The sequence below is a fragment of the Sabethes cyaneus genome, chromosome 3 (assembly GCF_943734655.1).
Source record: "Sabethes cyaneus chromosome 3, idSabCyanKW18_F2, whole genome shotgun sequence".
NCBI lineage: Eukaryota > Metazoa > Arthropoda > Insecta > Diptera > Culicidae > Sabethes > Sabethes cyaneus.
Genome location: NC_071355.1, coordinates 137,643,118 through 137,655,916, shown reverse-complemented (window position 1 = coordinate 137,655,916; position 12,799 = coordinate 137,643,118). Strand labels below are relative to the sequence as shown.

The window sequence follows — 12,799 nt, the reverse complement described above, 5'->3', positions numbered from 1 at the left end:
TATTAACATCAGCAACTGGCCACCCGACACCGCGCTCAAGGATCAATTTAAACACTTTGATAATTATCGATTCCTTGTACAATTAATTCCTAATAATGACGTTTCCACACTTAGCTTATCCACCGTTCAGTTATAATTTTAATATTTAAATGCACTGTGGTTTATTCCTATGAGAAACTATAAGATATCAGTTACGCGTGATCCACGTTCCTCACTTTTATAGAAAGATTTGAGAACGTTGCCCATCTTGCTTGAATCCCCTTATTTGTGTCACATCACCAGTACTTAGATCTACTGCGGTATCGTCCAGTTGTAATGCACTGTAATTATGTTTGTTATAACGCTACTGAACGAGTGATATGCTTAGTGAACTTTTATGTGTGCTTGTGTGTATTTTGGGGTACTCTTCATTACTGACTTTATTTTTTCGGCATGGACAGCCAATCGGCAAAGCAAAACGACACTTTCTTTTCTATGCCCGACGTTTCAATATATTTGGCCTCTTTTGCAAGAGCTTCTTCAACATGAAAACATGATTAGTATATAATTTTTATATAAAACAATGAACATCATACAGAACCTCGTGAAAAATAGTTAAATTCTGATTACAAAAAATATGCCCTATGGCATTAACTCTATAGAAATGTAGTGATCCAAAGAGTTATTTTTGAGCATCTTAGGTTGTGAGTTATTTCGCGATTTTTTTAAACTTTTAACAGATCAATAGTTATTCCCCCTGCAATTCATAATAACGCAGCTTGCAGCATAGTTATTTTTGACAGTTCGATGGTTATAAATCTAAACAATAACTATACACGGGTGAGGAGAAAAGCTTCGATTTGAGCAACTGAAGCAACTCATTCACTAAGTGAACGAGTGCCTGGAAAAACGTTGCTATTTTTCTTGAAGCAACGTTCCGTGCTGTTTTGGCCAGATTTGGAATTTTGCCATTACAGAGCAAAGGCCATGACGTGGTATGCCTCCAACAACAAGGCCAAAAATGCTTTCAAAACGCCAGAATTTTGTCCAATCTAGAGATATTGGGCCATCGTCAAGCGGAACCTTAAGTGGGTCCCAAAAACATGAAGCAAACTAAGGTAAACTGGTGTTTTGTGGCGAACAAGGTGGACATAATGATTTGTCCATGTCCGCCGGTCCGGCAGAATAAAGCGATGAAATCAGAGTTCTCCACTGCTTATACGATTACTCGCTATGGCTTTTACCTGTCGCCAGGACAGGTTTTCATCTAGAGCCGTTGGCTACGCTGCGTCGCCAGGAGCCTCTGGTTCTGCCTCTTCTACGGTGTCCTTGCGGATTGCAGTCGAGTGATTCTCTGCAGATCTCGGGGTTGTAATGTGTATGAGTAATGTGGTTTGTGAGCCAAATGTTTCGCTGACTTGCAAAGGCACTCTGGCCTTTCTGATTCATGTGGCTATATCAGTTTTGGTACCATCATCGGGCGTTGTCTGGCTACCAGGATATTGGAAGGTATCTATCTGCTCAACTTGTTATTTATTATTTATTCATTTCCTAGCTGTAGCCCGCGTGCCTCGCCTCGCGTCTAATTGAGAGCAAATCGGAGGTTAGCTTTGTAACGCTAACGTTATGTAACTCAATAAAATGCAACTACGTTACTTTTGCTCGTCTTGAATGCAATCTGGTATGATTGGTTTGAGTTTTTGCTTAATGTGGGCGATTGTTGCCACGAATTTTTTTGTTTGATCCAGCTTGGGTCATTCGTGACTTCTGCGGGGTTGGGACTTGAACCCGGGTCCTCCGTGGGAGAGGCGTGAATGCTAACCACTACTCCGGGACTGACCCCGACCACGAAAATATATTGTGCCCTTCGCTTTGTCTACAGACAAAGCTGCAAAGTATTCGACGTGGCAGATGAAAATCGAATAACGATAACTCTTGATTAAAAACCCGCTGCAGGCCACCGATAGCGCCATTTATAGAGTAATTAGTGCGACGAGGCTTCTCAGCATTGCACTATTGCGCAGTGCTCGAGGTTACACATTTATGTTAATCTGCTCCATAAGCGCAAGGCTGTCTATTCTACCCTGCAGGCAGTCCGCAATAAACAAAGCTCTAGAGGCAGTTCTACGAACAAAGAGAGATTCTAAATCAATCAGTTGACAGCGGCATAACTAGGTAGACGGAACGGGTCTTTCCATAGCAACCTGCGGAAAGCGAAGCGAATTGTTGTCTCGCTACTGTGAAGTTTATGGGATTGTCAGTGTTCACTACTGTGAGATCTGCTAGCTGCGAGCTCTCGGAGAGGTCACCTAACTTGCTCTGCATATCGTTTAGGCGTTATGCGAGCAAGACAATGTTGTCGGCTAGGTCGAGGTCATTTAGCTGCTTTATCGTTAAAGGATTCCAAGATAATCCTCGATTTGGTTTACTGTCAATTACTCTCCAACTAATATCACATCCATAACGAGCGGTGATAAAATGCAGCTCAACTCACGCCAGCAGTAACACCTATAGGGTTGGACAAGACGGCGATGTGCAAAACCTTGCACGAGAACACCTCGTTCTGTGCCTCGATGAAATGGGCTAGCCTACACCAGCAGTAGAGAGTCCTGGAACTAGTTGAACTGCTCCAATATAATTCGGCGTGTTGTGATACGGTCTACACATGATCGGCTAGCACGGAATCCAGCGAGAGTTGCGTCGATCTTCTCCTGAATCCGGTTGAGGATTACCTTACCGATTACTTTTCAAGTAATATAGAGGAAAGTGATGCTACGCCGGTTATGCTATCGCATTCAGTTATGTCATCTTTTTTAGGGACTTTGACCAATATACCCTGAATCCAGTCCACCAGAAAAGTTGCGGTTTCCCATATATTGCTGAAATACTGATGCATCGTCCGTCAGCCCGGGTCAACTTTGAGCATTTTCGACTGAAATACACTTTTTTGGCCTTTTCAGTCTTTTACGGAAATTAGAACTGCCACCACCACCGAACACACCATGTAAATCCAGCAATACAACGACATCCAACCAACAGCCAGCCATGCATAGACCATCGCCTACCCAGACAGCATCATCACCAGAAGATCGAGAAAGCCAAATACCATCTAACCAGCAACCATTTCTAGTAACGCAACCCACACAACTTTACAGATCAATCCCACACATAGCACCTTCACATCACCTCGAATTGCCAAAATTCTCAAAAGAGAACTTGGTGATATCAAAATTGCATACTCAAACACCAATAATCTAAGCGCTCTCCTCCCACCAATTAAAGACACTCTCCCAACACTAATGCAACACAACGTCATTTATAGTACCAAATGTAGAGAATGCGAGTCAATATACATTGGGATGACAACCAACCATCTCAAAACAAGACTCTCTGGCCACCAAACCACTATCAATCAGCTGGACAAGTTTATAAAAAACGGACTCACAACCAGCGATGGTTCGATCACTTTGACTCAATTTAGATTCATTTGACAGTAGCGTCCTCACCGAGCAGAATTTGACAAATTGATGTATGGGACATTTGTAGATAATAACTAGATCTACAATTTTGCTGAATAAAGTGTTGCAGTATCTTTTGTAGTTACGGTGCTACAATGCTAGTATCTCATTAGTAACTAAATGAACGTTCATTTAGTTACTAAAGAGGTACTAGCATTGTAGCGCCGTAACTTCAAAAATTATAGCAACACTTTATTCTGCAAAATTGTAAATAATAACGAGTTCTACAAATGTCTCATACATGACTTTGTCAAATTTTACTCGGCTGAGACGGTAGTGTCAAATGAATCAAAATTGAGTCAAAGTGATCGAACCATCCCTGCTCACAACAGCTGATAACCAGATAAGAGCTCTCAGAGAAAAAACCGCTCTCGTAGAACACTGCATAGATAACAACCACAGATTTGATCTACCCAACACCAAAATAGTCGATCGCAGTTACAAGAAAAAAGCTCTCCCAATATTAGAAATGTGCCATATCTACAATACACCCAATACAATCAACAGACGGAGCGACGTAGATGGATTAAACCATACATATGCAGGGATACTAGCCTCCATAAAACCCACTCAGAAGCACAATTTCCCTACCACCCCTTCCCAATTAGATAGCAACGGTGAAAACAGTTAGTGTGCGAAGTTTGAAAAGTAGGTTCAACTATGATAGTAGCGAAGTTTTTGGAAAGGTTTTTTCACCAACAAACTGTACTAAACTGAGACAGACTACAAATATTAATCTTTTGCAGACGACAGATATGCACAGAAAAACTAAAGAAGACATTTACATTCTTAAAATTAAAGATTTTTAACGACGAACTGAGACAACTGTAGGTACAATCAAAACAAAAGACATTTATAACTAAAACAAACATGACAAAATATTATAGCTATCCTTGAAAAAGACTAAAATAAATAGTCGAAACGTCGGAGTGAATTGAAAAAGCCAGTTCTAATTTCCGTAAATAAATAAATATTTTACAGTGTTGGCAGAAATAAGCCCGGGAGCGGTGAAGTTGGTTACTTTGATTTTTTTTATTGTTTGTTGTCAAAATCAAAACAGATCAAGAAATAAAGAAAACATAAACAAATAAATCTATTTTTATTGGGATGTTGGTGTCCTCAAAAACCAATTTCGATGAGATTTTGATTTTCATTTCTATTCGGGTTTGCTTTGTTATTACTTTTTTTCAAAGCCCAACAGAGAAATGAAGATTATTCCAAGTTACGCCATACGAATGCATCTTGCTCGTACGGCTCCTGGACATTGAAATTGAAGCGTGACATCAATCACTCGTTAAGTTGATTCAAGACTGAACGTCTCGTATTGAATACCTTTTCACACTCTGGTCGTACAGCTTTGCCAATTTAACGAGCAGCTCAAACAAGATCAATGAGTTGTTGCCTTGGCAGTTAGTTAGGTTTTTGTTTGAAATGATAAATATCAAATAATAAATTGACGCCACCGACCGTTGAACGGTAATTATCGGGTCACAGCTGAGCGTTTTCCAGTCATATTGATTTTGTGAGGTTATACATAGCACTCATATTAGTTTTTAGTAGAAATATTTTGAACATGCAAGAACATGCAAGAAGTGAAGTGATCAACTGTTATCTATTACAATGATCAAATTTGGATTGCCGATGCATTTGACGTAGGATTTTACACTGATTTTCTGTCATCAAGACAATTAATTATACTTATTTATTTACCTGCAAGCCGATGGAAGTTCGATTAGCATTTTATTGGATTGGATACGTGATTAAATTTGACAAAAAGCAAAACGAACTAATCAACCCATCGTGTCGGTTGAAAGTTCCACTAAAAAGTAAATGTAAAATAAATTACTATTGTCATGTCGTAGAAACATTTACATAACATATTTTGCAATGCTTGGCTTCAAAATTCATGATTCAATGAATGCCAAGTTATATGAAATTCATAACATTTTAGCGGTTTGGATTCTCTCTGTAGGTGATCTTGTTAATTTACTTATTATACGTAATCAAAATTCTCCATTCGTTTGTTTATTAGGGTTGCATGCACAGTAATGAAGGAACACAGATGATGCTTATGTGATAGCACAGTCTACGATCCGCAAAAAACAGTAATCATGTCGTGAACGTACTACTTGTATACTCATAGGATAATGTACATGGACAAGAGGTCGCAAATGTACATCTGTGAGCGGTATACCTTCGGATTGTCGAGGCACGAATATCGATTCAGGGATGTTGTTGTACACTGTACTACAATTTGCGATGGTAATTTATAGCATCTGTACTTTATTTTTGCAATGCATAATCATATTTGCTATCACTGTATGTCAACAGATGTGTACGGCTTTAGCTGAACACTCAAATAAGTACGGTATGATCTTTTAATGAACACATAAACTGAGGCAATTATTCATTCTTTTTTCACGTTTATATTAGATAACTGTCTTTGTAATGGCAATAATATATTTTCTCAGCAAAGCGAAGAGCAATTAGTAAAGCTTTAGCAGATTTTGAATATAAACTTTAATATGTTCTATTACATTCCACATAAAGATACAAGTACCTTGAAGCTTCATAATCTTCGGCTTCCAGGCTTCGTGGAATAAAATATGAATATTCAATAATGAATATTCGCATAAAATATGAATGCCGGCTGCTAACATTGACTAACCGTTTTGCTACACTTTTATTTTTCTGTTTGATAGTTAAAACAGCGTGAAAATGCTCGTTCAAGGTATTACTTCACTAAAAACTGTACAAGCCAAATCATGCTTGTAAAGTTAAGAGTCATATCGTTTGCTTCTAATACAACTATATACATACCTCAATTCAACAAGGCAGGGAATCGTACAAGACTCTCGAAAAATAAAGTAGTTGATTTTGTTCACATATAATTTTGGAGGAAAAAACGTGTTTCATGTTTATAAATTAGTATAATTTATCGCTGATCTGATTCATTTGCTCTACATGGTGCCAATGGTTTTTAGAGCGTCAAAATATTTATAGCCCTCGTATTAACGATCCATTAACCAATCGTCAGCAAATGGTTTGATTTTGTATGACAATAAGCTTGCTCCGAGATCAACCAATCTCATTCGAAACACCTGCTTGGGGCAAACCGGTAGTGATATTCGAACAACTTGTCCTTTCGCATCTCAAGCGACGAACCTGGAAATGTTCTCAACAACGAGCGTCACTCAACATGCAACCAAAACTACCCATGACATGGATGCGGGAAACGAAGAAATCGTAGCTTTGCCGCAGCAATTATATCTGTCAGAACCCCATTTGTACCAAATTAACAATCATCGTCAAAATTATCGTCATCATTTAGATTACGACTGTTTTGCGAGATGAAACTTGAGCTGGCAATTTGGTTGTTTTATTTTCAGGTTTCTGCATTTTGAGGTTTAAGGCAGGTACGTATGAGTAGGGGCACAACTTTTCGTTCTTCCATTAGGTGTTCCACTGCAAATGAAACTAGGAGATTTCTCTAATGTTTAGCTTAGTTTGGTTTACGAAGCATGTGATTATAAATCTTGGAAACTAATGATTTATTGTTTAATTTTAGCGGCGCGAGTATTTCTTGTTTTTGCCGCCGGGCATCGGCAGACATGAAGAGTTGTAAAAATTTTTGCTTGTAAATTGTTTGCTTTTATGTTTGTTATTAGATATTGCACAGTAACAGTGCAAACAATCTCTCAAATATTTCAAGAGCAATAGTTTCTACCTTTTACTTTTATTTGTTTATAAATACTATAGTTAAGGACCAACATATTGTCGATCATCTGCTATAACTCTTTCACTCTAGGCGCAGCTTTACACAAACCTTCTGAGACAGATTTTTGACAACAGTATTCGATATTTTTCTTTTGGCGGTTTTCCACTTTCTGTGGAAATCTACAACATTTTGACACTTGCGGCCAGACTTGCTAAAGTTTCCATTAATTAATTTACATTATACTCTACGTCGTTTTCTTGTATTGATTTATTACTGTAGTCAGACATTTAAATTATTTCTATACTAGCAGTAATTTTTACAATAAATGAAGGATATGGTATAGGTAGGAAGCTAATAAAATTGCAGTTGTATCCTCGGATTAGAAATGCCTTGAGATCCGAGGTGATTAATTGCAAATTTGAATCCAAGCTTTCTACTTAGCCCTATACGTTTCACCGATATTGCGTAATCCTTGAACCATGTGAGGACTCTTCAGTGGTGTCACTTCGAAAGTTTAAATACAAAAAAAGACTATCGATTTACGTGAAATGAATCTAAGGAGAATTTTCAAAATTATGGCGATAGGTCCCACTGGCCCTATTCACCAGGGTATAAAAAAGCATAAAATAACAGATAATTGTGTATAATATTGATATACAGCATCGTTAAAGCATTGGAAAAAGCAACCAAAGACAATGTTTTTCCGAATGGTTCATCCTAAAACGCTACGACACAATCTGATTTCCTTTAAAGCACAACCGGCGACTTTATAATGAATATCAAACACAACTCGTGAGTAATTACAGTAAAGTCAAGTAAAGTAAGCAGTAAAGTAACGCAATCCACTTGAACATGTAGCTTTTTGCAATTCTTGCAAGACGTAATTTATAATTAACCATGCTTTAAAAGTTCGTAGATACGATTATAATCTGTTTGTTCTACCATGCCCAATACGTTAGTGCTACTAGTGAAATTATCATAAGAAATTGTTACGCTATAACAACCATAACGCTTTTTTCTTTCACTGTCAGACACAATTAACATCGTTTATGCGTCGCCAGAATATGACCAAACTGTTTTCTCCCTCATAAGCCATATAAATGGACTTCTTTTTTAGGTCCTCTTGGTTTAGTCCTTTTCGGTTTTATTTTAAAGCTTTACCGATACAAATATTATGTAATTGAACTAAAAACGTTCGGTAGTAGATCAAAAAAATGTATTAAGATAGGAAGTTTTGTTCTGAAACACTTTATTTTTAATTGGCCCTACTTGCCCCAGGCGCTCTGAAGAGCCGTCTTCATTTCGTCCCATATATTTAACGCCGTTTGACATGTTATACAACTAGTCTTCGTGTGTAACTTAATAATATACTAAGTATGCTTACACACTGTCGAAAAAACATGTACTTTTATGAAAGCATGCGACAAAAATATCATTTATAGAAAGGTGCATTCAACTTGTAACACAAATTAAAAATGACGCTTAAATTTATAATTCAATTTTGTTGCTTTGAATGCCAATTATAAATAATCTATGATTTAAAGGTATGCGTAGGAGTTGTACCTTTCTAGAAAGGTTCAGTTGGAGAAAATGAGGTTGGCGCGAGTTATGAGCTCCGTTCCCACTTACCCCGTATTCGCTCTTGCCCCGGGGTACCTTATATGATTTGGGTAGCCAGTCTATAGGTTCGAAACGAAAGTTTCATTGCCTACCAAACTTGCCTCTCAGTAGGTTCATCATGTCGAGATCTTGTTGAAGCCACATATAGTCCAGAGCCAATGCTTGCTTTCATGGCAAAACGTCCGTAGTCATTGTCCGGGATCTTTCCAGTTATATATTGGTTTTGCGAGGTTTTACATAGCATTCATATTACTTTTTAGTAGAAACATTTCAAACATGCAAGACCGGAATCCAATTTCAAATCCGACAATGAAAATTTTTAGTGAAGTGATCAACTGTTTTCTACTACAATGATCAAATCAGCTAGATTGACAGGAACAAGGTGGCCATCTCCATTTAAAAAAAATGGACTGCCGCCGGCTCATAAATCACACAAAACAATGCCTTTTTCTGCATGCATTGACAATCTTGGTCTTACCTATGGCTGTCCATCACACCAAATGTGACAATTTTGTTTGTTGACGTATCCGTTCTAGTAAAAATGAGCTCCGTCGCTGAGCACAATATTTCGGTAAAAGAGCAAAGTTGCTTCAAGTGGATCTAACGCCCACTCATTAAAAATTCGACGACAAGGTAAGGTGAATTGTTTCGTTTAAATAAAAAACCACATGAAGAATATTAAAATAGAAAATCAACTGCAGCATCTATCCAGCCTTTCACGAGCCATCCATGTTCGTAATATTTGAACCCCATTTTTGACATTTCTGTTTATATCGATCTTTTTCTTTCAGCACACTTTCACGCAAACTTATAGGAACGTGTGGAGAGAAAACAATCAATGTAAACAGAAATGTCAATGTTATGTTCAAATAATATGAACTCGGATTATGATGTCCGCCATTGTGGTTCGTGAAAAAGCTAGATTAGATATAGCCATTCCACAAAAATTGCTATCGGAAAAAAATGCTCCGATTTAACCGCTAAATTTTTTCCATTTTACAAATAATTAGACCGGCAATTTTTTTTCTCAGCTCGTAGGGTGCCATTTCTGAGTAAGAGTAAGAGTTGTCCTAGCAATTTTCACCTAGCTTTCTGACTTTGAAAAATTATAGTTTTTGATCCACTGGGCCATGGATATTATTGGCAAAGAAATGAATATTTCTAGTTCGTCTATACCAAAAATATCCATTTCATTGCAGGCAAAAGTCTATTGCGTTCTAGCAACTTTGATTCTTAAAAAAAACTCCAGTTATTTAAATATCATGAAAAAGCCTCCGATTTTCAAAAACCAATGATTTTTCGCTCCGCCTCGGTATTTTTCTAGAAGGCCCATTAAAATATCTTTCATTCTTCAAATCAATGCTTAAAATCGGTCTAATAGTTCAAAAGTTATTGCAAAATTAAGAGGGTAACATCGGTGTAAACAGGATGCAACAGTTATAGTTCTTACAAGAAAATATAACTGTCTTGTTCATTTCGAAGTTTAGTGTTAAGCACAAGAAATAATATTGGGAAGATTAGTAAAAATCTTATTTATTGGAACCATCCTAACGCAAAAAAGGCCGCCAAATGAAGAGCCAAATGGAAAATTATGGGTCTAGTTACTTTCAAAACGCAAAAAGTACAGCGAGTTTTAACAAAATTGGCTCAATTTTATCCGACATCACTTTTTTCTGTGGAATTGCTGTATATACTAGTAATAAAATTCCAAATACATATGTTCATTTTACGATCTTCTCCATCAAGTGATGTCCTTTTCACTTAAGCTAACCACGCAATGAACCTTAATATTAGATCCAGCAAATCATTAAGTTTCAGAGCTTTGTTCCACTGTGCAGATTGAAATTTGAAATTATTCAGAAACGAAAATCATTACGCCCAGTCGGGATGCCAGTTGCCAAAGATATTTTAGCTCCATACATATAATTATCCTCCGCCGCTAACCCCCTGCTTAATCTTGTTTATTTAATTCTAGAGAAATCAAAGAGCTGTCATGTTATCATTTCAACTGAATGTAGAACGAATCACTATGAGCTTCACAGAATTATAGATCAACTGATGCTACACCATAATTAATTGATCAAACTTCACGTTTCACTTTAGTCGGCTGCACTCGTGGTTGTTTTGCTGTAGAACGATTTTATCATTAATAAAACATCAACTAAACACCTCCCGAAATAAACGATTTATGCCCAACACATAAACTTTATGCTCTTCTCGAATTCGCTGTGAGTCACCGGTTACCATTCAAATTTAGGTTGATTTGTCCGCTAATTCGCCTCATCTTTCTTTGCTGACTGTTCTTCCAAGATATTTATGCTAGTGATAATATCGAGAATTACAATAAAACATAAACGCGGGTTAAATTTCGAAATAAGTCGTTAGAACAGTTTTCACATTATCTCGTGGGTTAGAAAGCGAATAGAAACTAATTTTGAATGTTAAAATGCTCTAAATTCAGTGGAAAAGGGAAGAAAAATTCACTATACTGCTGTCGTCCCCGAATCTTTTACAAACGATAATCTTCGGGGATAAAGATTTATTGGATGCGCGCACTACCTGACTCTTTGGGTATTCTGTGATGATAGAAGTCAATGATGCCTGACGGCGTGATGATAGCGAACAGCCGCGCAGCACACCATCATCAAATAAACACAAACGATTCACCTTCCGACCATTCGCGCATAGCTTCTGAACGAAGAACCGAGCAAGAACGGAAAGATCACCACGAGGTCCGCTAGAGATGCGCGCTCCGTAAGAATCGCGAACACATTCGAGTCTGTAACGCGCTTCTACCCTGCCGGCTTGATTGACGAAGGTAAACTGAGACCTGGAAAACAGCTGGAACTAAACATAAGATCCGAGCTGAAAATGTCTCTATCTTTAACAAAAATATATACGATACACTCTTGCGACGCAACATCCTCATCCACTATGGGATCAATGAATCTAGCAGCGGTAAAAATTCAGCAAGTCTGAGTATTTAAATGTTCGGAATTTGTTATAATTTTTTTTCACAAATCGCATATACTAAGTAGATCGATTGCATAACAATATTTGGTATGATTATTGCAAAAATATCATAAACAAAATTAGGGAAGCTTGAGCAATCGTATCTTCTTTGATTCTATTAAAATTCAGGTTATCGTATGAAAGAATCCGAAGATATACAACAATTGATGAGAATATTACAGTTGGATGTTCATCTCTCACGAATAAAAATATGGTTTCTCCAATTGTTTTCGACTACATTTTGAAAATAAATTTAAATCGTGTGCCATGGTTTTACTTTGGTAAACAGAACCTACAAAAACAACACTTGACCAAACCTCGTGGTTTTAGTCATGACCTTGAAATGCGGTCAGGCATATATTATTATTTTTGAAACGATGGTTCTACAATTGATGAATGGACGGTAAGGGAAAGTAATGAAGAAGGATTTTTTGGGAATGGAGGGGAAAGTGTGGAAAGGCAAGGAGGGGGGGTTTAGGTAGCTACGCTTAACAACTTGTCGTTGTGACTCCTACCTTTTGTCCAAGGTAGGGCCCTGGCTGGTGTTGTGGGTTCGAATCCGGTTATAATCTCATATGATAGCTTGGTTCGACCCATGCACCTTCCAGCATTGGACAAAAGGTAGGAGTCACAACGACAACTTGTTAAGTGTAGCTACCTATTACCCCCTCCCTCTTTTCTTTCCACTCTTTCTCCTCCATTCCCAAAAAATCCTTCTTCATTACCTTCCCTTACCGTCCCTTCATCAAATGTAGAACCATCGTTTCAAAAACATTAAAAACAACACTGCACAAAAAATATTCGACAAAATTCAGGCTTTTAATCGATTCCTTTCGGGTAATCAAAAGAAACAAGAAGACTAAGTTACGCAGTTGGTGTAGGGTAATTTGCCAATTATGGCAACCACCCAATTAATGCACAGTTCGTAGTGTTTGCACCTTTTCTCGACGGT

The 12,799-nt window shown here is 37.6% G+C and overlaps 1 protein-coding gene across 6 annotated transcripts in view; it reads right to left on the bottom strand.

Moving 5' to 3' along the window:
* LOC128741544 (protein Wnt-2) overlaps positions 1 to 11,622 on the bottom strand; it is a 41,278-nt gene extending 29,656 nt beyond the window's left edge. For 2 of the 6 annotated variants that reach the window (XM_053837439.1, XM_053837442.1), the window contains exons 1-2: positions 11,503 to 11,622; positions 10,756 to 10,962 (exon numbers count right to left, since the gene is read on the bottom strand). Coding sequence is in view for 1 of the 6 variants with exons in the window: in XM_053837445.1 (XP_053693420.1) it covers positions 5,208 to 5,236 (29 nt within the window). In the remaining 5 variants the exon portion in view is untranslated. Of the gene's footprint in view, positions 1 to 5,207; positions 5,238 to 10,755; positions 10,963 to 11,394; positions 11,481 to 11,502 lie in introns of those variants that run through there. The other 4 variants (XM_053837443.1, XM_053837441.1, XM_053837444.1 and 1 more) reach the window with 4 other exon arrangements.
* Between the last annotated feature and the right edge of the window lie 1,177 nt (positions 11,623 to 12,799).